General features: G+C 41.9%; 1 protein-coding gene across 6 annotated transcripts in view; it reads left to right on the top strand.

The window, feature by feature from the left end:
* Window positions 1-2,342: 2,342 nt before the first annotated feature.
* Window positions 2,343-27,867, top strand: part of NECTIN3 (nectin cell adhesion molecule 3) — a 78,671-nt gene continuing 53,146 nt past the window's right edge. For 2 of the 6 annotated variants that reach the window (XM_054211111.1, XM_054211103.1), the window contains exon 1: window positions 2,346-2,692. In XM_054211111.1, coding sequence (XP_054067086.1) covers window positions 2,476-2,692 — 217 coding nt within the window. In that variant the 5' untranslated portion in view covers window positions 2,346-2,475. Of the gene's footprint in view, window positions 2,693-27,867 lie in introns of all 6 variants that reach the window. The other 4 variants (XM_054211118.1, XM_054211127.1, XM_054211137.1 and 1 more) reach the window with 4 other exon arrangements.

Here is a 27,867-nt window from a genome sequence, read left to right as displayed (position 1 = left end):
AGTATTATATTTATCCAGGTTTATTGCCATGGTGGAATATATTGGTTTCCACAGAATCAAAACGACAAAGAGTCTAACAACAGAGTAAAGAAGCAGGCTTCAAAAGTATCAGCAGAGTGGGAAAACCTCTTTTTTTCCTTTAAACAAAGCGTCATATAAATCTGTTTATGCACTTTTGGACAAGATCCTGTGAACCACCTGAGCAATCCTGAGCCCCAACCCCTGAGCAAATTGGCATGAGAACAGTTTTGTACTAGCTGAGGATTAGACTTACGGAATTACATTGATTTCACAAAACTTTGAGAGTCCTCTCAGTTATGTTGCTTCACAGCAAAATGTTCATGAACGTTGAATGTCCATCATGGCTAGCACTTTACCCCTAGTAACTCTTCTGTTGAATTCTGTTTTGTTTCACAGTTACAAATTAATGAGGCCAGTTAATTGGCAAACATTCAGTGTAGCTGAAGACCGGATGAACATACTATTGTGAGCATCTGATAAACTTATCCATGCGTAGCTTTGAGACAAACTGCTGTTCATGCCCACCATTGAAGGAAATTATCAAGTATTACCCTATTTTGCAGAAAATGTGGGGCTCATATGAAACCTGCTCCCAGTAAATGTCTCAGCAGCTGGTATGGTATAGACAGCTATTCAGTATTTTCATTGAAGTTTTGCAAGGATAGTGCACCTGAAATGAAAAAGCACACCTAGATTGTAAAGCAGCAAGACTCAAAACGTGATTCTTTCTAGCTTCTGTAGTATGCTGTCAAAAATCTGATTTGAGGATACATCCATTGACACTGTGCCCACAACATTGAGGTTCAGATTGGTGCTGAGATGCAGCAAAGAAACTGTCATTTCCTAAAAAAAGTCACCTTTAATTTTGTGACCTGGTTACAAGCGTGCTCTAATTCTGAGACAGCCCTTAGCTGGGACGTCGGGCAGAGGCACGAATCCCCTCTTCACCTGCAGCGCGGCTGCCTTGCCCACCCAAATCCCCTCTTCACCTCCAGAACGGCCGCCTTGCCCACCCGCCTTGCTCTCAGCATCGGTCTCTGCCTGTGTCTGGGGCACCATCGCTCCCGGCGGAGCGGCTCTGCCCTCCCGGGTGACAGCCTTACCCAGAGCAAAGCTATGTGCTGTGCCACAGCCAAGAATGCCTGCAAGGCGTTAGCGTGACAGAACCCCTCCCAGCCGCCCCCCGGACCCCGCAGGCCCCTCTGCCAGGGCCGCACCGGGCCATATTTGGTATTCCTCGGTGGTTTCTGCCCAGGGCTCGCACTGCTCACAGACGGTTTCGGACACCTCGGTTCTGTCAGCGCCGGCATTCGGATGTGTCCGCCTCTTGCGGGGCTTAGGATGGGGCCCGCATCTTCTCCTACCCCTGCGCTTCCCGCTCCCCTCCGGCAGGCTGCCGAGACGCCCGCACCAGCCACGCCGGGAGGCGGGGTGGATGCCGGTGCCCCTGCCCGGCACCTGGGTGGTGACCGGCTGGGGCGTTACATGCCCCTCTCGAGGGGTTCGCCAACGGCAGAGTAAGGGACGAGGGGACAACGGCGGCAAAGTTTGCTGTCGGTAAAACCACGGGGCCGAATGCCGCCAGCGGCCCAGAGCAGGATCCGGGCGGCCACCCCCGTGGAGGCCACCGTGCCGGCCGGCCCCCGCCGCTCCAGGCATCCCTCCCGGACTCTCCCCGAACGGGAACGCCAGTGACCGCGCCCGGCGCCTGGCGAAGCCGGCTGCGGCCAGTCCCCCGCCACCCCGCGGGGGACACGCTGCTGACCGATCCCCAGGCCGCGGGGCGGCCGCCGTCCGGCCCGGCCGCCCCGCTCCCCTCTCCCACCAGCTTCCCCACTGCCTCAGCGGGGCCCGCGGCCGGCGTGCGCCGGGCAGCGGCCGGTAGGACGCGTGGCGGAGCCTCCCTTCCCTGGGAGAGGCGGCTGCGGCCGGCGGGGCCGGAGGCGGGAGCGGGGGCGGGCAGGCAGCCGGGCCGGGCCGGCAGGGCGCGCGGCGCCCCCGACCACGCCGGGGGCGGTGGCGGGGCGGGGAGAGGGGGGCGGGGCGGGACGTACCAACAGCCCCCCGTCCCCCGAGGGGAGGACACTGAGGTACCCCCTCCCACCAGCTCCCCGCACCGCCCGCGTTGCCAAGGGGAACCCCCCCGCGGGGCGCGTCTGCGAGTCCACAGAGCGGGCCGGGAGAGGCGGGGGGAGGAGGCGACTCGGTCCGGGGCGGATGGAAGAAGGGGGGTGGGTAGGGCGGGGGTCGAGGAAGACGCGCACGGCGCACGCTTCCCTGTCCCCCCCTCCCCGCGGCGGGGTGGTGTGGCCCGCTCTGAGGAGGGCGGGGAGCGGCGCGCAGCGCCTCCCCGCTCAGTGACACACGCACCCGGTGCGGGGCGGCGGCGCCTGGTCGGGGAGCGGGAGACGGGCGGGCGTCGTAGCGGCGGCGACTGGGAGCCGAGCCCGGAGCATGGCAGGGGCTGAAGCCGCTGCGGAGGCTGCCGCTGGTTTCTCCCCTTCGCCGGCTCCTCACTCCCGCCGGGAACTTTTTCCAGCGGCCGGCGGCGGTGCTTCCCCCCGCTGGTGGTGGTGGTGGCAGCGGCGGAGGCAGCAGCAGCGGCGGTTCCGCTCGGCGGTGCCGCCGGGGCTGGGGCTGCTGGGGCTGGTTTTCTCTCGCTTCTGCTGCAGTAAGTGAAACTTTTTCCCGTTGGTGGCCGGGGCAGGGCAAGGGGGCGGGTGGAGGAAGAGAGAAACCCGAGCCCCGGCAACGCCGGGAGACTCGGCCGAGTTGGGGGAAACTTTGTGTGCGCGCCCGGCGGGGCGGGGTGGCGGTCGCCTGCCCGCCGGCCTCCCTGCCGATGGGAAGGCGGGGTGGGAGGCGGCCGGGATCGCGGGAGCTTCCGCTGGGAACGAGGGGGAGCCGGATCCCGGGAGAGCCCTGGGCAGTTTCCCCCGCCTCGATCCCGAGAATCCCCCTACCCCCCGCTAGCGCCGCTGCCGGGACGCGCAGACGCCTGGAGGCCGCCGGCCGGAGCGGGTGCCGGCCGTCCTGGGAGGCCGCGGCGGGGGCGGGGAGGGCCGTTGCGCCGGCCGTTGGGTTCGTTGGCCGCGGCGGGGACCGTTACTCGCGCGGAGGGTCCGGTGGCGGGAGCCGCCCCGCCGCGCGCCTCCGCCAAGTTTCTCGGGGCGGCCGCAGCCCGGGGCGGGGGAAGTTTGACCGCCGGTGGCGGGGCTGAGGCTTTCCCCTCCACCCACCCCCGGCGGGCGGCAGGTTATCCGCCGTAATTCCCGTCCTGAACGGCGGGTTTTCGCTTGTTTGCGGAAATTCGCGGCTGTTTCCACCCCCATCCCTCCCCCACCCCCGTCTCTAGCCATCGGGAAGGACAGAAGGGTGGGTCTTGGTGTTCTCCGGGCGTACTTCGCTCTTTGCTTCTGGTGCTGCTGGCTTGCGTCGTTGTTTCCCCTGAATTAGGGTGAAATCGGTGCTGGTTGCGGTAGGCTTATGGTTTTAGGTCGCCGGTCTCTTTTTGGGAGAGTGGGTTTGTGTGCTCTGCATCACCCTGATCCTGAGCAGCTGCTGCTGGGGGCACTGCCGTGCGGGGCACCGCAGGCTTCGTGTGACCGACCCCTCGTAGGGAAATACCAGCACCACCACCACCCACCCGTGCGTTTTCCTGTGGAAAAAAAGGAGGCAACGTAGCAGTTGGAAACTAAATCAGGGCGGGATTTTAGTGGTGTTTCTTTTTTTTTTTTTTTACTGCATGCAATGCTGTGTGTGTAGTGTCATTTTCACAGCAGCGGAAGATGAGGGGGGAAAAAAAGTGGACTTGGGCAAGAACACATCGAAAGCCATCATCCTGCTGTTGTATTCCCAATGCAGTAATGAATAGTTGGCAAGGATATTTTATTATAGGATATACCGTGTCCTTTCCCTCTTGAACAAGTTAGAGGAGGTAGTCTCTGGAGGTTCATGTGATAAAAATACCAAGGAACTTGCAAGCCATACCACCATAAAGGAGTTGTATCTGAGAAATCCTTTTTCAGGGAGGGAGTTGAGGCACTGCTGCTGTAAGATTGTGCTCTTGTATGTAATAGTCTCCCCCCTCTGGCAATGATGTAGCTTTCAGAAAAGATGATTGTTACTAATTTAAGCTTAAAACACATGCATTTGCTGAAACCCCCCCTCGTTAAATTGCATACATTCTAGCTGTCCCTAAAGAAAGGCAACTACGGGAAGGACAGAAGGGTGGGCCTTCATGTACCTGGGGTTTATTTCGGAGGAGGAAGAGTAGTTTGCCATCATTCCTTGTTTTGATGGTGAACCTGTTACTGTTTCAATTTACTGAGAGCTAGTGTGCTGACATAAATTTTGTTCAGAGGACAGATTTGGTCCTAGTGAAGCTGAATAGGAACTGCAACACTTAGCACAAGAGTTCTGCGGGACTAGGTGACTGTCTCCTTAGCCAGAGATTACTGCGATGCTTCTTTAGAGAAGATTAACTGTATGTTAAAGAAGCGGTCTAAAAGTTGAATTCCTTCTGCAGAAATTTTTCTGTGTTGCATAGAGTATGTCCTGGCCACAGGATTAAGTCTCTAAATTGACGGCTTATTTTTTTTAATAGATCATCAGCTATTAAACTAAGTTGCTGTTGAAATAACTGAGACAAGATCTGTTGACTTCTTGCATGTGTGTTCTCTAGAGCTACTTGGCTGAATGTTTTAAAAAGAGACCTGTCTGTTCTCCTCTTTAAAATACATCCAACAGTCTAATTTCCAACACATAAAACTTTGGAGAGCTTAGTTAATAGCAAACACTTATTAGACAGTACTTGGCTTTATTTGTGGTAAATCGACTTTTTCAATATTAAGAAGGCAACACATTTCAAAACCTTAAGGCTTGAAGGCTTAGTTTTCATAGGGTTGGCAAACTTCTTGTACTAGCCGTTTTTTTCCCCTCCCTCTGTTCAGGGGGGGTTCTGCTCTTTTGCAATTAAAAAGGTGAAGTTGCAGACTTGACATGGCCTTGCCAAGCTATTTTTACGTGTAAATCTGAAGATAATAGTAACAATGAAGTTAAGAGCATCCGTGTACCGAGCCATGGTGTGCCTTACTATTTTAGTCTTGATGAGTGTAATTCAGATGTCAGTCTTCCCAGATTCGAGATGTGAACTGTACTGATAATGCTTCAGGACATTTGCCACAATGGAAGTGGGAATGTTGTGTTGAAATAATGTTCTTTTTCAAGCACGAAGTTTTGAAGCAAAGTGTGTGGATAAGAGGGGAAACTTAAACTACTAGTGTGACTTTTGGACTGTGAGGTAAGAAGTGTGGGAAGATGGTTTTTGGTCACTATCTAAGTTTTTACGTTACTACTTTGCCCCTGAAATTTCTCACAATTGTTTTCCTGACCTCTGTAACTGTCAAAGGTGAGTGTGAAGGGAAAACAATGTAATGATTGTAGCTTTTAAGAGTGCTGGTAAATACATTTTGAGCATGACTTGGTGTTGACAGAACCCAAAACTGCTGACTACTCTTAGCCAGCATACTTCCTAGTAGTTGGTCAACTCTGATAATGCTAGCGAAAGGAAGAATTGAAAATGGCACCACACACACACAAAAAAAGCCCTGGTAGAAAAACTTCAGTATAAAATCAAATCAGTTTTTATGCAGTCATTTTGACTGAGAGCTGGAAATGATGATTTATTTGGTCTATAATTCCTCAGAGAAATATTACCAAAGAAAACACCAACACTCAACCCAAAAACTGAAGAGGGAAGGAAGAGAGGAAATATATGTGGAATATGAAATAACAGCAACTTGTGTACTTTTGAATAAAAATAAACCTGCTTTAATAAATACTGCTGCTCTTAGGAAAGTGAGAGTATTGGGTTCAGCTTACATATACAAGTAATTCTTCCACTTCTCAGTCAAACAGTGTGTCATGCAATGAAGTATGTACTAAACTAACATGATCAAGTCTAGTGTATCTGTGAACTAGGGGAGATGTATGACATCCATAAGGAACATTGTTATAGCCTTTAATCTATAAAATAACTTAGTATGTCTTGTGGCAAATATTTTTCAGCTATGCTGTGTATGAGGACCTGTGTGCTACTAAATAATGAATTCCTCATGATTTCATTGCCTCATTATTTTGCACAAGGTGATAAGTTTTGTGCAAAGTTTGTTGGAATGTAAGCATGAGTTAAAAACTAAGCAAAATTGTAAAGTGAGGTGAATAGAAAGGAAAAACGTACAAGTTGCATTTTTCAGGGACTTCATTGAGGAAATACATTATGTTTTTTTTCCAATGTGAATTATTGATTGTGTTAAGCTTCTCAGTAAGGCTAGAAACATAAGTGTTTGTCGGGTATATGTTTTTTTAATTTCCATTGCATGGGTTTTTTTTCTTAAAAGCAGCCTGGAGTACAGAACTACAGACTGTAGTGGAGCTGGAAGGGTTGGATTGTAAAGATGTGGATAAAGATAAGTATACTGTGTGCAACATACAAAAATGGAGTTGCAAATTAAAAAAAGGAAATCCAAAGTAACTATTGACCAAAACAGCCTATTTGACTAAAACTTTTTTTATGGTTTTCAGGTTAAGTCATTGCAAAAATATGACATCAAAGCAGACCAAGTTACTACCTTTGAAATGGGAAAGTGTGGTTGAGTGTTCAAAAAGACAACAGAATGAATTTTTTTACTCATCATATGTAAAAGGCAATGGTGATAATGTAGACATTCATGTCTGAATATGCATTTATTTTTTGAAAATGGTATGGAGAGAAGTACACTTTTAAGTAGACATTAGTTGAGCCAATATGACAATAGTGAGAGAAGGAGTAGGAATACTATAGAAGATATTTAAAAAGTTGGAGATAATGAAATGTTGGTGAATTACGTAGGCGGTAGGGCAGTGTATCAAACTGTTGTGTGAAGAAACAGAGTAACTACACAGGTGGAAATAACAGAGTAGTTTCAAATAAAGGGAGAGTTAAACCTGGATTGTTTGATAATCAGCAAAATGAACGAAGCCAGAAGATCACTAAGCCCATACTTCAGGATAACTCAATATAATACATGGTGTGCAGGTTTGGAACAGTTCTTAGTTCTTTTTCATTGTGGTAGGCCTGTCGTGTTCGAGATGACTGTTAAACTGTGGTGCTCATGTAAAATAAATACAAAATAACAAAATGTAGATGCTAAAAATCTAATAAAATATATTGTATAGGCTTATAATTCTTGACTGAACTATTTAAATATTAGACAAGACAAATTCAATTTATCTGTAGCATTGCATGGAAATAGTAGAAGGTGCTTTGAAAGAAGCAAAAAAATTATAAAACTTGCACGCATAGGGAGAAAGCAGGTTACAGTAATCATACATTTTAGGATGAATGAAAAGTGAGGATGCCAACTAATGTTTTGGCTGCTGGTGTGCAAGAACTCACATATATATGGAAGTGAAATATAATGTTATTTAAGTTGTTAAGATCTGAATGCTTTGAGTGTTATAAAAGAATTGTGATGATTGTTTAGGCACTTATGCTACATAAAGGTTGAATAGTTTCTTGATTTAAACAATGTGTTTCTCTCTTGCTTCCTTAAATAACTTAATCTGTCATGGAATAAGTAGATTGTTTGATATTGAACGAAAGAAGGCTCTAGCAAGATTTATTTCTTGTAAGGTTACAGAGTCAAATATCCTGTTTAGAAATATGGTCAAATCTAGGTTCTCTTTTCCACTAGTAGTATTGCTCCCAGGATGATATTGGGGAAACAAAGGACTGTTCTGTTGCAGGAGAAGCAAAAATATGCCTTTACAGAGCATCTGTACCAGCCAATTACCCTTCAGGTGCTGGTGGTAGAGCTTTTAAAGTATGCAAAATCACAGGTGTATCTGCTGGGAAAAGGAATCGGGGGTGTGTTGCTTCAGTTAGCAGTGTGTGGGGCTAATGAGTAGCATTTGTGGAATGGAATGGAACTCAAAGAAAAATTGAGTTAAAGCTCTAGAATCAAAAGTCTAAATCTCAATTTTTTATTTTTTTTTAAGAAACAAATCAGTAGTGAATGGAAATAGGGTAAGAGAAATACAAAACCTGGTATGCGAACTGGTAGAAGGTAATCTTAAGTGCCAGCTACCTGCAGTGCTATTAGTAAATGTTATCCTTTTTTAATATTGATTCAGTTATCTGTTGAAGAGCAATAAACTTGAAGAGCATTACTTTCCATCCTGTGTTACACCAGATTGTTGCTGTGGAGGTAGCTTGACCAGCTGTCCTGTGGTTGAATGCAGCTTGTCCAAACAGATTTCTTTATCAGAACGTATGGCTACAGATTGGTTAGATAAGTCCGCTAAGAAGCGAAAGCACTGAGATTGCTTGTGTTGCCTGCTTGCTGTGAAGTCCTGGTAAGTTGCCTCTTAAAAATGAGCTCTGTGATGACAGATTACTTTGCTCTAGCACTGTTTGTTTGTATCTGGACTTCTTGTTTCCAAGTTTGAATGGATGTGTTGTGTTCAAATAATCCTGATTAAATACTTCTTTTAACCGGATGGCTGCTATACTGACTAGTATATAGATACTAATGCAGGAGTTCCTGTGAGGAATTTTCTTAGGGACCTGATAATTGGATACTAACTGAATGGCCAGATTTTCTTAGTTGTGTAAAGAGTAGCTATAGGTGTAATTATTTAACTTTTATTATTTGGTGGTGTTCATTTTTGTTATTGTTGTTTGAAGAGGTGGATGTGTATACAATCTTTAAAGATCGTAACCCAAACCATTCTATGGTTCAATGTGGGGTTTTGGATGCGTGTTTTTTTTTGGTGGAGTTAGTCTATCTAAAACAAGATTTTTGAAAAGTACTCATTTGAAGGATAGTTGTATTCAGTGCCTCAGAGATCAACTATTTGAAAGGCAATAATGTGCTTTTATTGAGAGGATGGAGAAGATGATGAGTTATTGGATTAGGTATGAGATAGGTTGATCAAGCTTTCTTGTTAGAGGTAAAGGAGTCGTTAATGGTATTCTCTATTCCTGGTTAGAAAGCAGATGAATTCCCTAGAAAAGAGTATCTATCATATAAGTATGGGAAGAAATCCCAAGAATAGCTAAGAAAGAAAAGATGTGAACAGCTGAATGAGTATAAAATACAAGGAGATAGATGAGAAGCAATGAAACAGTGAGATGTGCAGTAAAGACAGTGTCAGGGAACATGATTATTGTGTTTCTGTCTATAAAGTGAGGAGATAAGAAAAAACTGTTAGGTGGGAGCTTGTCTTACTCCCCTGGATGTGAAAAGACAGTGAATGTGTAAAATAGTGGGTTAAAATGAAGTGTAGGTATGTCTGAGTAAGATTCTTGAGGAGGCTTATGGCCGGTATTTATCTGGGTTTTGGAAATGCTGTTTGTTGCTTACTACAGAATTTAGTACGCAGGCTCATGGTGAAGAGCTTTGAGGCATAGCACAATGAATTACAAGTCATAGTAAAAACACCAGACTTTTTTGTTATCCAGTAGTAGATGAATGCTTTGGGAGTTATTCTTCTCCTCATTCTTTTCAGGTAATTAACTTTTAGACTTGGGACTGTTTCGAATGTGAACTCAAAAATTGGTCTTTCTGTCCATGAATTACCAATAGAACAAAATTAGCAGCAAAAGTAAAAAAAACTTTCAAAGTCTGGAAACTTCAGTCTCTGTCCTCTATCCTCTTACCTGTGTGTTCCAAAGTGTGGGGGACTGAGCAGGTAAAGTTTAACATCAGCATGTTGTCAAGAAGGTCACTATTAGTTCAGGCGGTCCTCTTTAATCATACTGCATTCTTCTGTTCATTATCTTTTGCTTCATTTTTCAAGTAGTGTACAGAAGGAAAAGCAATTTTTGTAATACCTTAAAATAGCATGTTTTTGCATTTTCAATGTGAAGGCTAGTCAAGTGTAGTTCGTTGTGACTGGTGTACTAGGATTACCTGCAGCAGTAGATGGCTCTTGCTGATTTCCACCACCGCCCCCCCCATCAGATTTTCATTATCTGGCATTTAAGATACCTTTGTATGTCTACAGGGGATCGTTGTTTTCTCCTTTTCTATTAGTCAAGGCTGGTATAACATGATAGGTTTTAAACTTGTTCTTAGTATCTTCCTGGGATTAGTTTGAACAGAACAGAATGTTTTCCTTAAGTAACTGTTGTTCTAAATACTTAAAAGGTGCTAGTGCTATTACGGTAATGCAGTGGCGCGTGCAGAATTTGAAACCATTGAAATGGCAATCTCCTGCCAAAAAAACTTACTTGCTAAAAGGTGAGTAAAGGCTAGTCAAACAGGTCTCTGCAGTTGATATATGTACAGATGAGTGGAAGAAACAAACTGAGCTAGCCTGATGAATTTGTAGTTACTTATGGATCTGTTATTTTCACTAGCCCTTGAGCTAGAAGATTACAAATTAGTCTTTGATTTAAATTTTTCTTAATCCTGTCTTGTGTGGGCATTCTTTGCCCACTTCTGTTGCTGCTTTTTTACTTGCAATACCACTCATGCTGTGTGTGGTTAAGCTGAAAACTAATTATTGCTGGGACAAGCACTCTTAAGAACAGCCTATTGGATGAAGGGATGCTGGAGATAAGGTGTGAAAAAGTTGAGATTACATTCAAAATGAGTAACTAGTTTTACTTAATTTCTTTTCAGTGTACATAATCTGGTAGAACAATAGTAAATTTAGTCAAGCGTAAGTTAAATTACATCAAACTCAAGGAACTTCTTCATAATAAAAGTAATTGAGGGGCCAAACTTTTTACTTGAGGATTTTTTTTCCCAAAATTCCTTCTTTAATTTCTCCTACATTGTCTATTGGCCCTTGCCACAATAAAACTATACTTAGTCAGCTCTGCTAAAGATGGTTATTAGAGGTTGGAGATGCAAAGATCAAGAGCTGTTAAGCTTAGTTCCATTTTTTAACATATTTGTAAAGATTGATACTATTTGCATTATAAAAACGCACTGCTTGGCCCTTCACCAGCGATGCTACTTTTGCGTGTTAAACACTTCAATGCACTTTTGACTTCTGTTTCAAGAAAGTTTGTCTTTTGAAGCAATGTTATGATTTCATTAAGGTACTTTAACATTTAAAGAGGCACTATAGATCTAAAGAAATCAACCATGAGAATTTGATGACTGTGACCATAGCATTAATCACTTAGGAGATTTAAGTGCATCCTGTTGAAAGTTTCCATGTGTTGTTGGTAGCTGAGGTAGCATAAAATAGTCTACCTCTGGTAATTAGCAAGTGCAATATACCCCTTTATCCAGGATATCCTGTTTAGGAAGAAGTATACCAAGTTCTGCATAGCAGTGTTTCAGCAGTTTGTGGTGTAGAGGCTTGAACTACCTCTGATGTGTAACTTACATGGCAGGGAGTTGGAACTAGATGATATTTAAGGTCCCTTCCAACCCAAACTATTCCATGATTCATATATATAAAGACAACTGTTAAGTTCAATTACTACAAAACAGTAAGGTTTTTAACTATAACCAGATTAATTGTCACAGCTGATGCATCAGTGTTTTCACATAACATTTAATAACACATTACCTTATGACAAATCAGAATGTAATCAATTGTCAACAAATAGTTTTGTGTAAGCTTCATGTAAGGTCTTTTAAAGATTCTGCTGAGAGTGTTCTGCCTTACAGAAAGAGGTGAGGACTATGGAACTGTTAGCCAAAGTTCCCTTGGTGACGTGTTTTGAGAGCTACTCTACAGCTGTGTTTTCCACAATTCAAGACACATGGCTTAGGTGTGATAAATTGATGTGGCTGCAAATAAGGTAAAAACTGAAGTAAGTGAGGAAAAGGAGTTGGGGTGTCTCCACAGTTTGAGACTTCTCTGAAAAGAGGTCCTGAATTGATTGCTGTTAAGCACATAGGACAAGACTGTGGACAAAGGAGGAACAGTGAGTGTTATTAAGCTTGAGAGGCTTTTAACTAGGTTTCCTAAAAATGTCCTTGTAGCCAAACTGGTGAGATATGGTTTTGTGGTTTTGAGATATGGTAAGTGGATTACTAAGTAGGTGAAAAATTGTGTGTACTGCTGGAGGTTGTGATCAGCTGTACGAAGTCCACCTGGAGGCTTTTACTGGTGGTGTGTCTTAAAGGATCTGTGCAGGGGCAGTTTGCCTGCATTTCAAACCCTCTTCCAGGTCAGTATTGTACTTTCAGCAAGTTTATGGATGCTATCAGATTGTGAGGGGTAATTAGTATGCTGGAGATTAGGGCTAATTGGGTGGGGCGAATGTGGGCTGGAGAAATAGCTGGCAGAAACCTCATGAAACTCAACAAAAGCAAATAGCAAGTCTTTCTGGGGCAGAATGACCCCAGGCAGCAGCATAGAAGTGGTGCTAATGGGTGAAAAGCAGCTTTACAGGAGAGAACCTAGGGGCCCTTATGGGTCAATATGTGTCTTTGTGGTGTAAAAGGTGAAGAACTATTGGACACGGTCAGCCAGTTGAAGCAAGCAATTAGTCTCTCCTATTTGGAGCTCGTGAGACTGCATCTGGATACTGTGCCCAGTTTTGTGCTTCCAAATACGAGGCAGATGCTTAGGTATCTGTGGAAGGCCACTAAAATAATGGAAGTTGGCAGCAGGTGATGTATTAAGAGGGGCTGAGAAGTGAGTTTTTTTGGCTTTCAAAAAAAAAGAAGTCGTCTAAAGTGGGAGAGCCTAATTGCTGTCTCTGACTGTTTGATAGGAGGTGAGAGAGAAAATGAAGACAGGCTCTCTTTAGATACGCACAGGGAAAGGATAAAAGGTAACAGACACAAGCTACAACACGGGAAATTCTAAAAAAGTGTTAGCAATATTTTTTCCTACATGGAGAATGAAGCACTGAAACAGGTTGTGGAATCTCTGTACTTGAAAATATTCAGAACCTGGCTATGGTATGACCCTGAGCAACCTGATCCGCCTTCAAAGTTGGCCCTGCTTTCAGTTGGGGATAGGATTGGATAACGTCCAGAAGTCCCTTTCAGTCTAAATGACCCTCATTTTGTGCATGGGTAGGCAGGAGCTAGTATACTATAGTTGCTGTCCCTGGAAGAAAAGTAGAAGTGGTTCTAAGTCTTTTTCTATTAAGATTAAAATGCCTAAGTAAAGTCTGAAACAAGATTTAGGATAAAGAAATTTGACTGCTAAAGCCTTACTTTAAAATTGGATCCCATTGTTACCTCCTAATGTAAGTAATAGCTTTTAGAAAGCTTAAAGAAAGACTTGCCTGCATGTCTTCTGTTACTTAAGTAAGTAGCCAGTAAAACCAGTCCTTTACAGCACAGAGCTGAGTGGCAGTGTGACAAATACTGAAAATGTAGTTTGTCAGTAAATAGAGCAGCTATTACACAGCATTAATATGCTTAGCTGTTCAGTTACCTAGGCTTACTGTCCTGATGCAGTTCCTGGACAAAAAGGGTTAACTTGCTGGAGTAGCTTGTAGTGGAGGGTGGCCTTAAGAGCTAAAAACAAAAAAAGCCAGCAATGCAGGGGGCAGCAGGCATCTGCATAACTTTGTAATGTAAGTGTTATCTCATCAGATCTTGTCATGGACAGCTGAGATTTAGGCATCATGTTTTATGATTTGCTGCTCCTGACAAAATATGTTCATTTTATATTTTATAATATGGCTGCAGTTGTTAAATATTGACAGGTAACATTCAAACTTTACAAGTAATTGAAACTGTGGGGTTAATGTTTAGCTGTCTTCCTGAACTTAAGAGACTTTGCTACTTTATGTAGTGCAAAGTACAACCTCCCTTCTCCTCCTGCAGATATCAGTTCTTCCTAGAGTAGGTGGTACATGGGAAGACAAGATATAAAAAGTAGAGGAGTGCCCAGTTTAAGGGGACAGGGGCTTTCCTTGGGATTTACGGTCTTGTTCCTTCGCATAGGACATGACACATGTCAGTGTTCCTGACCTAATAGTTTTCCAATTTCAGTGTAGGAGGTACAGTTGTGGGGACAGGGAATGCTGAATGCTTACAACTGTTGCTGTATGCTTAGCAGAATTTCAAATTCTTCCTTAAAATTAATTTCACGAAAAGCAACCCTTGCAAAATCCCGATACCTGGGTGCTTATTTCAAGAAATTCAGAGTTTTTACTTGCACAGAATTTTTTCCTAGTTTATCCCAGAGCTTTCTGTAAGGACTGTGTACACTGGCAACACCAAATGCATTGAGCAATCTCTGGGTGTGCCATGTTCCTTTCTCCATTTAAAGTTGGAGCAACATCCATTTCTGCTTGACATAAATTTTTACTTTAATCTTCCTATGCAAAAGTAACATCCTATTAAAGACAATTAATAAACATGTTAATATATTAATTAATGTTAATGTAGGAATAAACATGTTAATATAACAGTATTTTTCCATTGGTCTTGTTCCCCCCAAAATGGCGTAAATACCCTATGCGGGTTTTTTTAAGTGAGTCTAAGTCAGGAGAAGTTATTTGTGCTTAAAACTTCATTCTTAGGTAAATTTAATAAGAATTTAAATGTGCACTGCTTTTCAGTATGACACACCTTTAAATGGCCATCATTTCAGCTTGTCAATACTGGAGCGATAGGGCTGGACACAAACCATCCAGGAGATATCTGAAGTGTGTTAAAGACAATTTGTTGATGCAGGTGATCATGGGCTGACAAAGGAAGGTTCCCTACTTGATCTGTTATGCATAAACAAAGAAGAATGGATTGAAGATGTAGCAGTGGAGTTTGAAATACTGAGAAAAGTGGTTAGGACTGATAGTAGAATCTTAACCCTGGGTTGTAGAAGAAAAGACTTCACCTTTTTTGTGGATCTGCTTGTAATGTTCTCATGGGCAAACTGTTCTGGTGGGCAAATAAGCTGAGGACAGCTGACTGATCTTCAAAGAGATCTCTTCAAACTACAATAAATGTTCCATGCGATGTGCAGGAAGTCCAGAAGATCAGCATGGAAGAACAGGGAATTCCTCACTGAGCCTCAAATGCACAAAGGAAGTCTACAGAAGGTTGAAGGAGGAGGAACATAGAGACAGTATCCGAGACAGTAGGTATACAACTGGGAAAGCTCAAGCTCAGCTGCAGCTGGAACAAGTAAGGGATGTTAAGAGTGACAGGAAAGGCTGCTGTAACTACACTGCCAGCAAAAGAAAAACTAAAGAAAATGTGTGCCCACTGCTGAGTGGGGCAGGGCACCTAGTGAGGAAGGACATAGAGGAAGATATGTACAATATCCAGTGTTTGCTTTGATTTTCACTGGTGAAGTCTGCCCTGTGGCTTCCCAGTTCCTTGAGTCTACTAGGAGAATCTGTGTGATGGAGCATTACCAGCAGAAAATAAAGATACAGTTTGAGAGTACTTAAACCATTGGATATATTCAAAACCATGGATGAAAAAAGATGCTTCCGAGAGTGCTGAGTGTGTTGGCTGATCTCATGTTCTGTCGCCTTTGAAAAGTCATAGTGACTGGAGGAGGTTCCTGATGAGTGGAAGAAGGCAGACCTCACACCCATCTGCAAGAAAGGAGTAACCAGGGAACTACGGCCTGGTCAGGTTTGCCTCAGTCCCTGGAGAGATTATGGAGCAAATCCTCCTCTAGGCCTTCTCCAGGCACATAAAGGGCAAAAATAGGTGGTTGGGAGCATCTTGAAGGATGGAATTCAGTTGTACAGAGGCCAACTGTTGGCTAATTGTCAACTGATACTGTGGCAAGTATAGTTTCATGTCTTTGTCAGGATATAGTGCACTCAGTAAGTTCGTTCATTATACCAAACGAGTACAGCTGATGCACTAGGAGGCAGGACTGCTACTTTGAGGGACTTGAATGTGCTGGAGAAACAGGCTGGGTGGAATGTTATGGAGTTCAGCAATGGCAAGTGTGAAGTCCCACGTCTGTACTGAAATAACCCAATGCAACAGCCTGAGCTGTGGTCCAGTGGGCTGGAAGGCAGCTTGGCAGGCACAGATATGGGGTCCTGGTGAACAACAAATTGAACATGTATCAAGCTGTTTGCCCTTGCAGCAAAGGAAGATGATCTTGTCCTGGGCTTTGTTAAGCGTGACAGCAGGTTGAGGGAAGGGATCCTTCACCTCTGCTTTGCATTGGAACACTGCTTCCAGTTTGGGGCTCCCCGGTACCATAGAGACACTGAGGTACTGGAGCAAGCCCAGTGGTGGGCCACTATGTTGGTTGGGGGCTGGAGCACAGGGTGTGTGAGGATGGGTTGCAAGATCAGCATGGAGAAGGGAAGGCTGAGGGGAAGGAGACTTTATTGCTGCCTGATGGGAGCATGTCAAGAAGGTGGAGCAAAGCTTTCTTCAGAGATGCAGCACGAGGGAATAGGAACAAGATGGAGTGTGGGAAATCCAGAGTCAATGCAAGGAAAAAATACTTCCCTGTGAGAAAGATCAGACACTGGAGCAGGTGCCCAAGGTGGTTAAGGAATCAATCTCATTCTATGGCAGTAGTCAAAACTTGACTGGATGAGTCTCCAAGCAGTCTGATACAATTGGACCTACTTTGAGCAGGACTGGGTGGCCTCTAGAGGTCCCTTGCCTCTTACCTATGTGAAATCATTATTCTCTAAATCTTAGATCTTGTGTGCCTTTGCCAGTGAGAAATGCATTATGAAGAAATGACAACTGTATAAATTGGAAGGGAACCTGTTGTACTTCATGTGTGTCTCCTGGAATACCAACCCTCATTTTTGCAAGTTTGTGGCTAAGTGGAAGAGGCCATGCTGCTATGTTGTTGATATCTCAGATTTTGAAATGAAGCAGGAGTGATGCGTACTAACTCTTCAGACTTCTGTGATGTTTAGTGCCCAACCCCCCACCCCTAATTTTCCTCTTACTCTAAAAAAAAAATAAATAAAATGCTGGCAGGTGTTTTGAAAGCATTAAATTCCCTTTCCAAATAAGTAATAGAGACATTTGGAGTCTGGAGGGAAGTATGGGAGGGTATTTAACTGCCCAAACCTTCAGTTAGCAGTCACTGTGGTCTTGCTAGGACCTTTTTCTGGAGAGAATTCATATAGTGGAAGCTATAGTTCTGGGTGGTGCTGGAGGGTAGTAGAATCTTGTCAATTGCATTTCCTGGAATATGAGATGCCCTAATTAAACGTAACTACTTGTTGCTGATAGCAAGTTGGAATAAAGATGAATTAGAGTTATGGAGGACCTTATGAAACTGAGTGATTGAATAATGAAACAAGCTGAAGTGTAGGTAAATGTTCACTGATACCCATGAGGCCCCCTTTACAGAGGGGAGGAGTAAACTTCATATATATGTGTGTGTGAGCATATATATATTATTGCCTCTGAGCTGACTGTTTGTATACCTGGAAACAAGGCCATGGGTATGTGATGGTCAGTTCCATGCACTGTTATTTTCTGTGTTACTTCAAAAGGGTGTAGTGGGCAAATCAAGTGCTGGAGAACAAAAAGAAAATATACCGTGCTAATGTGTAATTAGGTTGCTTGCCTGTTCTTCCAATACTCTGTTCAGTTTTGGTCCCAGGATCTTAAAAGCAAACAAAAAAAAAACACCCAAAAAAACACCTTAGGGTTGAAGTAGGTTCAGAGGAAGGCAGCAAGGATCAAAAGTATGAAAGTGGGCTTCTATGTGAAGTCAGCTAAGATTTCTCAGTTGAGAAAAGAGACAATTTCTTGGGAGAAGGAGAATAGAGGGAGGAATATGGTGGAATCTGAAATCATGGGTGATGTCAACAATGTGTATGTATACACTCTTACAGGGCAAGAAGCATGTGCTCATCAAAAGAAGCTAAAAGGAGGCAAGTTGCAAGCAAAGAAAGTGTTTTTAGAACTACTGGCAAGATTGCTGGCACTCCTTCTCAGAGGATGCTGTGGATGCAGAAAAGTTGTGAAGTCAACAGGAAATGGATCAGTACTTAAAAATCAGCTGAGGGCTAAGCTGATAGGTCAGATCAAGCTTGGGACAGCTGAAAGTACTAGGACTAAATGTTTGTCCTGAAAAAATGCCTCCGTGCATGTTATTGCCTCTATTTTTGCATGTGACTAGTCTTGGTAATTTTTTCCTTGGTGGGAGCACAAATCCTTATTATGACAAGTTATGCCATTAGGTTTCCAGGTGATGGGGAAGTAATGTGGGGCGCAGGGAAGGAATTTCAATCTAGAACTGCCATGTTGATCAAAGCATCTTCCCTTACTGAAGCATTTTATCTAAGAGTTATTGAAAGGTGAGGCTACAGAGATGGTATCAGTGACTAGCCCACCCTGCCCCAGTTTACAGTAATGTATGTAAAATATTCAGGTCACACATCTATTTTGTAGTCAGATATCAATCTTTTGATGCCTTCTTTTCATCCATACAGTCAATTGTATAGGCAATCCTGCTGAAGTCAGGTGTGTTTTTGCCCTAAGTGCTGCTCTCACCTGAAGGAATATCCTCCAGTAAGCCTTGCCTCCACTGGATTGTTCTTCACTGGCACAGCTGGGCATCTCATGTGCAGTTCTGAATGTGGTAGAATAATGGTGATTTATAGCAGCTTGAATGTCTCATGCTTATCTCTGAAGTTTGGACTGTGGACTGGAAACTGTATTGTCTTCTCAGTTTTATGTTCTTAAGAGGAAAGATGACTGTCTTTGCCAGAGGTCTTGCATGAAGGCAGCTGCACACAGAAGGTATGAACTAGCTAGTGTATTCTTTTGAAGCATGTCCTCTGTCTTGATATTATGTTGGCATCGGCTTTGAACTTAAAAGCATAGTAATGCCAGTTTTGTAACTTCTAGACTTAGCCCTGAAGAGCATACTAGAATTGAAACCAAAAGGTTTCAATTGAATTTCATTCGAAGAATGAACTAATGTCCAGAAAATGTCAATTCTTGTGTAATGTACGTAGTTGTCTGTGTCATGAAAGGCAGTTGTTAGTAGGTGATGGGACTGACTTCAAAGCAAATGAAATTCTGTCTACTTGATTTATAGAAGGCAGAAAAGCCTGAAGCACTAGCTGACTGATTAGGTGTTACTCTGTATCTCCTGAGTGGAATTTCTGTCATCACCTTGAATTCAGAGCCCTGCAAATAAATGAAGAAATGTAACTTTTAAAATAAATTTTCAGCAAGCAACACTAAACATGTGTCTAAACATCAGCTTATAACAATTTATTAATGAACATACTCAGAATGAGTTACTTTTCTCAAAGCTGAAGGCTGTCTGTTGTTTCTCCAAGTCTTATTTGTGGTTGAGAATGAGAAAACTAGACTCCAAGGAGTGATTTGGATATGTCACAGTGACTCACTTGAGGACAAACTGGTTCTAATAGAGATTTCATGTGGATTCATGTGTGCAGCTCTGAAGAGTTAAAAGATTTAAAAAAAAAAAATATGACAAAAGCTGAATATCTGCTTGTGGATCAGAATACAAGAAATAAGTAATAGAGAAGACTCATTACCTGCTGGGAAGCTGGCTGTCCCTCTGATGAAGAAGAAAACCTTTACTGAAAAGAGTATCTGGAAAGGATACAAATAGAAGCAGCAAATGGTGAAAAACATTTGGTGAGAAAACAGTTATCTAATTGAACAGATTGAACATAACATTCCAAGTTAAACCCCAAATGCAGTAGACCTGAGGATGAAATAAGTAGTTGAAAGTACTCTGTCTTAATATGTGCTGGATAAAAGCACTGGTGCTCTTGAATACAGAACATTTGGTTTCATAATTATTTTTTTGAAGTGCTACTAATTGAACATTAAAAATGAAATGAATTGGCCATCCTAGATGTCTGCTGAGTTAATTTCTTCTTTCTGTTTTAGGTAATTCCTTTATGTATAACTCTTAGTTCCTTGATTTGCAAAGCAAGTGAGGATAGTCTTGAAACAGGTGGAAAAAATGTGAATCAACAGTTAGCTAGAAAGAGGACTGGGGATGGGAAGACTTCTAAAACCAATATAGTTTTGAAATCTTCTTGGAGTAGTGAGGTCTGGGTGAACCAAATGGTCATGAGAGTAAGTGGTATAAGTGTATGGAATGGATTGTTGCAAATAAGCTCATGAAAGGAGAGCTTGTAATTAAGTCCATCAGCATGTGTGTTATATCAGCTAACAAGAATTTGAAGGAAGACCAGATTATTACTTTACTAAAAATGTCTGTTAGTAATCTTATAGTAATTAGGCTGGCAAAATGCTTGAACAACAGATCATGTCTCTACCCCAGAGCAGGATCAGCTTAGGTTAGTTTGGGTGCTTGTTTTTTTTTTTTTTATAATTAAACATCAAACCTTTCTTAAGGTTGTGAAAGTTTACTAGTTTGACCAGGGTGTTCATTTGAGGAATTAACTTTCTGTAGCATATGAGGCTTTCTTGATTTCAGTGGGTTTTGCTGTTGCTTGGTTTTGTGGTGGTTGTTTTTTTTTTTTCTTGCTTTAGTTTATCACCTTTCTAACCTCCACAAGCATATTCATCAATGCAGGCATTCTCTTTTTGCAGTGTAAGTACTTCAGGACCTTTATTGGGTTGCCTTCTTTGAGTTCTTCCAGTCCTTCCTTGTAGGTCATGTTTTCTAGGCCTCTGAGCACACTTAGTTTCCTTTTGGATCCTCTAGGTGGCTAATATCTGAAGTATGATGTTCAAGCTCAACAACTCCAGATGAAGCCTCACCAATACTGGCTGGAGCAGAGTTTACTTCTATATTAGCATATCCTAGAGTGGCACTTTGAATTCTTTAAACATAATCACCATATACTTGCTGTAATTTTTGGAACAGTCTTTGCTCTATAACCAACTACTTAACATCCTGTTTCTCCTACTTATACTTGTTCCTGCTGACTATTATTCTAATTTGCACCCATGAGAACTTGAAGCTCTTTCAAGCTGACTGGGAAAGATTTGTTATATGTAACTTCACTTGTTTTTCTGTCTCTAATGCACTTAGCTGGCAGCCCCACTAAGATTCTGAACAGAGGTGCAATGCTCCTTTTGACCTCCCACTGCATCTGTTAGATATTTTGGTTATGTCTTTAAACTGGATGCCACATGGGAGGACTTTAACCTTTTCCTGTTTTGTCAGAACTACTGACTCATCTTTTGTGTTTAAAAACATTTTGAAGATTGTCTGGAGTTCTTTAACAAATGTTCCAGTCCAAGGTTTGAGTTGCATGAATAACCGCTTTTCTTGATCTCTCTTGCATTTCTTTTTGTGTATTTGTACTTATTGCTTCTGGTACTTGGGGATTTAAATTTATTTAAATGGAAATGTGAAGCACTTTGTGGTGTTTAGGGAGAGGAAGTGGTGTATGTTTCGGTAGATAACTTTTGAACTACTTGTTTACTCTTACTACTAATTTTTTGAGGAAGTGGGACTAAGGATGAGATGTTCTGCTCCAGTCCTGCTTTTGAGCATGACCTATTTGTTGGAAAAAGAGTACCTTGTTGTCTCACTTGGTTCCTTTTAAAGGGTGTAGGATTGGGAGGTTTGTCTGGTTAAACAGAGGTTGGAATATTCATTGCAGAAGAACTTCCCAGCTGCTGCATAGCTTGCTTCACTTATTAGTTCAACATGTCTGGTAAACATCTGAATGCTTAGTATCAGGATAAACACAAATGTCTTAATTTGCTATGTGTTAACGTACATAGATGATTATAATATAAGGGCATGTAAAACAGATGCTGATGCTAATATAGTTTAAGTTGAAATTCCAGATGAAGTTTTAAAGTTCATGGGACTTCATAAACATTCTTGTTGAGTTAAATGTAAAGCTTTAACCTTATAAAATTGGCTTTCTAAGTGTGTCCTTCACAATTCAATTTGAATCATGAGTCTAACCTTTTTTTAAACTTTCCTCTAGTGTCTTAGATTGTAAGTTTCCTGCTGCTTGATACTAAAGGTCTGTGCAGCATGGTAGGAAGCAGAGTATGCAGGGGCACAGTTTCTATGTGGAGGCAGTGAAACTAGACCAGAAGCACTAGTTAATGTGTGAAGAAGGCAGCATTGTGAAATAAGAATAGTGGGTTGTAGCCATGCCTGACTTCAAAAAGCTCTGTTCCTCTAACTCATGACTCTGAGTTGGGCTCAAGCTATGTTAATGTTAAACTCTGAGTTTAACTACTTTTTTTTCTTTGACTTCGTGTTGCACTGGAGTAAAATACTTTTTTGTTTCCTTGCTTTCTGTGATGAAAACATCTGTCTTGCTGATAACAAGTGTTTATTGTGGTGCCATAGAGGTTTGCATACTTTGTCATCTTGACTCATCTGTGTTAGGATGAGAGTATTTTGACCAGTATTGCATTAGCTGGCCTTTTAACGGGCAGTTATGAATCTTTTCTCTGTGCGCTCTGGATAGTATCTTGTGACTGGTAGCTGTGGCCTTCCCCACAAATATCAGTGTTCCTAGATTTAAATATACATGTTGATTCAGCACCTAAAGGAAGATAATTGACTCTCCCTTCCATCAGCTGTGGGGAATGAAGGAGTTGAGTAGGATGAGCCTCTTAGGAGCAGCAGGTGGAGGTTCAAAGTACTTAAAAATTCTGCAGAACATCCTGTGATAGCACTTAAGTGAGAATTTGTCTGTCTTGAGCTTGATGTTTTGAGTAAAACCCTTGCTTCACCAACAGTTAACTTTTGAGACAGTACGGAAACTAAGAGACTGACCTTTTCTTGTATTCTCAAACTCAACCAGTTCTTGTGGCTGGTGTGGTCAGCTTCTAGGTTGCTTTAAAAATTTTACCTTTGTATAACCTTTTTTTACAATTTTCAACTAGCAGCGATGTTGCCCTTGCTGTAGCCTTTGTAAGCATGTAGGCTATAGTCACCTAAAGGAAAGCTGCTTACATGTTAGATAAAGTTAAGACTGGAATCTAGTTTTGGTCCATTTGTAGTATAAAAAGTTAACATTCAGAAGTTAATAGATTCACTTAAGTGATGAATGTGCATAAGCTGCGGTAGTGATACATAAATGCAATAGGAGAAATCTAGCAATATGTCATAATTTAAAAAATTGTTGTTGTAATGTTCCTTGTTTCCTTTTAGTATCAGGTAAAGTTGACCTCTGGATTCAAAAGACTGAGTCCCTTGAACATTGATAAAATGAAAAAGCAGCCTGAGATAGCTGTCAAATGCATAGAAAATCTAAGAGGATTTCAGTAGCCTCAGCTTCAGACTGTTCAATTGCTACGCTTCATTTCACCAAGATTTTTTGCTTTCTGGTAGCCTTTTGCATGCCTGTTACATGGTTGTGATAAACACTGAAGAAGGCTTTAAGAATTTTAGCCCCCAACATAAAAAGGACATGGACCTGTTGGAGCAAGTTCAGAGGAGGGCCATGAAGGTGATCAGAGGGCTGGAGTGCCTCTCTTATGAGGACAGGCTGAGAGAGTTGGGATTGTTCAGCCTGGAGAAGAGAAGGCTCCAGGGAGACCTTATAGCAGCCTTCAAGTACCTAAAGGGGGCCTACAGGAGAGATTGGAAGGGAGTGGAGCGATACGGTGAGGGGTAACGCTTTTAAACTGAAAGAGGGGAGATTTAGATAGGAAGAAATTCATTACTGTGAGGGTGGTGAGGCACTGGAACAGGTTGCACAGAGAAGGGTTGCACTTCCAGGAATGGCTGCCCCATCCCTGGAAGTGTTCAAGGCCAGGTTGGATTGGGTCTGGAGCAACCTGGTCTAGTGGAAGGCGGTTGGAACTTGATGATCTTTAGGCTCCCTTCCAGCTGGAAATATACCTCTGGTTTGCTTTTTAAGAGGCAAATGCCCTATTAAAAAAGGGAACTTGAGCTGAGTCTAGTAAACATAATGCTTATAGAAGCCAACCTCAGGCCCTATTTCTGCTCCCAGACCACTTCCCCAAAAAACTTCATTGACAAACTAGCACTCCGCTTCAAGCGAGGATGTGGTAAAGCAGATCCTTAGGCGAGAACAACACTAGGTAATAATACTATCTCTTTGATGTAAATGCAGTTTTTTTTCCTAGGTACTTGCTTAACAATTCTAATTGGAAGCTAGTGTTGAAGCATTTTGTACTACTTAGTCTTGAGTGTCTTCCATTCCTTGGTTCTGATCTTTTTTTTTGACACAGTAATTTGATTGTGCTCTCGTACTCAAAAGACACACATCGACTTCTTCCCGGTAATTTAAGCATATATTTTTATAAAGCCTCAAGTTGAGGTTTCAGGCTTGTTTTCTACAGTGTCCTTAAGTGATTTGATTCTCTAGCTAAAGAAATCTTTAAATGCCACTAGAATATGTGACTGTGCTCTTGTTGCCTCTGTGCATTGACACTTGTGATTGACTTAACAGGGAATGAGCAATTGAGAAGGCTAGATCAGGAAGAAAATAAGTGTTTTGTAGGTTGGGCTCTCCCTTAGGTACCTGATGAGTGCTCATGCAGGAGAGGGAGGGCTGGAAGAATGAGTCTAAGCTTTCTGATGTCAGCTAAAATTAAACTGACCTAACAATAAGGCCTAGCCTGACCTTAAGAGTGTTTCATGGGAAGTTCTGCTGACATAGCAACTTGATGTCACCAAAATGGAGTTGTTCTTATTATTCTGCTCCGCTCTTGATTGGAACTGTGTTAGTTAGTTCCCTGTGTTAGTGTGTGCTAAGGCCAGATACACCCATGAGCTGAATAACTTGCTGATGTAGGGAAAAACTTCAGGTTTTCTGCTTTTCTGCAGTTTGGCTTTATTGTCTTGTGGAAACGGTTGACCGCTGGTGCAAAATAAGTGGCTAAGAAGTGGCAATGTGATCTCTGTCTTGCCAGTGATGTGCTGTTAACAGGCCATGGTTCCATAGCAGGTAACAAAATGGATTGCTTTTATAATTAGACTTGTCCATGGCTGTTCCATATAGAAAATCTCTAAATCCGCTATTCATTACAACAAATAATAAGGCTGGAAATAGGGAGACTACTCTCTCATTCTGTAGCATAGGCACTTTGTGTTAAAAAGGTCATTATATTTTCAAGATCCTGTATTTCCTCAGTATCTCTTTTTCAGTTAGTGAGAAGTTTGGCTAAGAATTACTAGTGAACAACTTCTGTTACCACAGACAATATTTGATAGCGCCTAGTTCTGTGGCTTTTAATGCTAGTTGTGAGTTTTAGGGCTTCCCCCCTGCTGTTTTGTTTACTCTTCAAACTGCTTTTTGACAAGCTAAGTGATAATGGTAAATGTTGCTGTTTTAAATAAGATTCTTGCAATAGTCTGAAACTGGAGAGTTAGTGAACACAATGTAAATCTGATAAATTTTTGTTTGAAAAAATGTTGGGATCTAGTAGTTATCTGAAATAAAGCAATAGCTTGTACAATTTGGACTGAAATACATTTGCAGTACTGGGCCTTGAAATCTGGTCTGTGTGGTGATGTGAAGGATGGGTGGGGAAAATTAAGAGATACTGCAGCTCATTTTTGTGAAGGAGCAGGGGGTGTTGGAACTCAAAGGGCCAAAAATGTGACCCTCTGGAAGGTGTTTTACCAAAAACATTAGAACAAGAAGGTTATGCTTTCCCTGCTTGCGCATTTAAATGAGAGAATCCGTTTTCAGCTTTGAAATTATTTTATCTTAATACTTTCAGTTCAGGTAGGGCAGTTTCACAGCATTAATAAGCAAGTGTGGAGCCATGAAGAGTAAATGACTGCTTTTAAGTTCTCGAAGTTGGTAAAATTAAGAGATAGAGAGGAACTGTTGAAGTTGGAGAAGCTGAGATGTGGACAGTCAGTGTCTGCATGCAACTAACGGTGTTATCACTGTGTGATCAAAACATCAGTTAGTGCGTAGGGACTTCGGTAAAACCGAAACGTCTAAACGTACTGGGGGTGGCAAGAATACCAGGTTGCATATGAAACAGTACTGGATGGGCTAAAGGTCTTGGTAAAGATCCAAGGTAAATCCCCTGTCTGCCTGTGCAGTCTGACCAGCAGTATGAACTGTTTCATTAAAGGAGGAGGACTGGCTGGCTGGTACAGACAAGGACTTCTAAAATATTTGTACAGGCTGAATGATAGTTAAGTTCAAAGGAAATGAATGAGATGGGGTGCCATATCACAACATGATACTCAAACTATTGTAATTCACCAGTAAAAGTCATCTGACAGTGTCCTCAATTAAGTGGCATATGTGAGAACCTCATTCCATGTTTCAAAGACATGTTGGAACATATAATCTGTTAGAGCACACACGAGTGAGGAAATGAGAGGAAAGACATAAGCGTTTTTTTCTGTCTTCCAAGTAAGTAAAAAATAAAGGGAAAATAGATCCAAAAAACTTTGTCGAATCTAAAGAAAAATGTAAGAAAACTCCATGATGCTGTCTTTGCCTTGAGAAGTTACAAAACAAGATCTTGATTAGTAAGTGAATACAAATTGTTTCCTTAAGGGATGTTGAGAATGGTAAGCAAGGACTTCAGTATTGTGACAATGCAAGCAAAGGTCATATTTCCGTATTAGATTTCAAGAGGAGAGCTAGGCTTTATTAAAACCATAAATGTGTCCTACACATAAGTACCTTGGATCAGTTAAGCAAGTGAATAATGTGGCCTTGAAATGTCTTGTTCTTTAGAATCTTATGCATTTGGAGGCATGCAAGCCTCCCAAAGCTTTATTTTGGAGTAGACATGTAGCTGTTACTCATTATTCAAGTACAATCTTAGAGCAAAATACTGACTCTTGAGTGGAAGTGCCTATGTCAAAGGAAATAACTATCTTTGAGTCCTGAGTCTTGGTGAGCTCTGAATATCAGCATAGTAAATAACTTGCTAGTTTGAACTGTTAGCTTCAGTATTTAGCAACCAAAAGTTAGTTAAATAATGATAATTGGCTGAAGATTAAAACCAGAGATGCTATTGCAAATCTAGGATGTGGTTGTTCTCACTTGAGCTTTAAAGTATTTTTTAAGACTTTAAACACTTTGAAGTATATATATTGTTATATAAACTATATGTAAGTTCAAGTTAAATGATTAGCGTAGATGAGTTGTCTTTGGAGTCTGAACATGTATCAGATAAATGTGTAAAACTTGGTGTAATGATCTATTGGCTATACTTTCTATATTGTAGAAGGTGAATGAACAATAAGATGTAACCGATTAATATTTTATAGTTGCAAATGTTATATGTATGTATATTTATATATGCATGAAGCCTGCTCAGTTCAAACTGTAAATCTTGAAAGTATCAGCAATAAAAAAGTTTGACTTCTGAAAATATTCATGCAATTCATTTGAGAACACAATGTTCTTATGGTACAAATGAACTGTTAGAAGCATTCGTTGGTGGAAAAAAATGTTTTATTTTCACATCTTCAAAAAAGGGATAACTGTTAGTTGAATAGCGAAAGCCTCTAATTATTGGAAGTTGAGTTGTCAAAAAAAAAAAATTAAAAGGAAATAAACCAGCTTGTGTGTCCCACTTGCTAGGATGATTTTTCCAGTTCAGTTTGTTACCTTCCCAGAAGTCCAAGCAGCTTTTGCGTAAGTTTACTTGTAGGGCTTTTCTGTACTAAGTTTGTTGGAGTTACGCAGTTGATCACTTTGTTAAAGTTCAATACAGGTTAAGATTCAGTAGCTTTAAATATTGCAAATTGCTGATTTATGAACAAAGGTAAGGTATTTTTCTTTACTTAAACGACATCACAGAATATGTATATTCTTTATATTCTGAAATACAGCGCAGAAATGTAACTAGTGATCCTTATTTAGATATAAGGTAGAAAGCAATAGTTAGTACTTTTTAAGGAGCATTCTACCTCATGCTTAAATGTAGCAATGGCAAGTGGAGACAAAATTTGGGCAGAATTCTGTGCATTTCAGTTAGTCTTCAAATGGCTGCCCTCTTTCCAGTCTTTTTCAACAGTACGTATTAC

The sequence above is a fragment of the Rissa tridactyla genome, chromosome 1 (assembly GCF_028500815.1).
Source record: "Rissa tridactyla isolate bRisTri1 chromosome 1, bRisTri1.patW.cur.20221130, whole genome shotgun sequence".
Classification (NCBI taxonomy): domain Eukaryota; kingdom Metazoa; phylum Chordata; class Aves; order Charadriiformes; family Laridae; genus Rissa; species Rissa tridactyla.
This window is presented reverse-complemented; position numbering and strand designations above follow the sequence as displayed.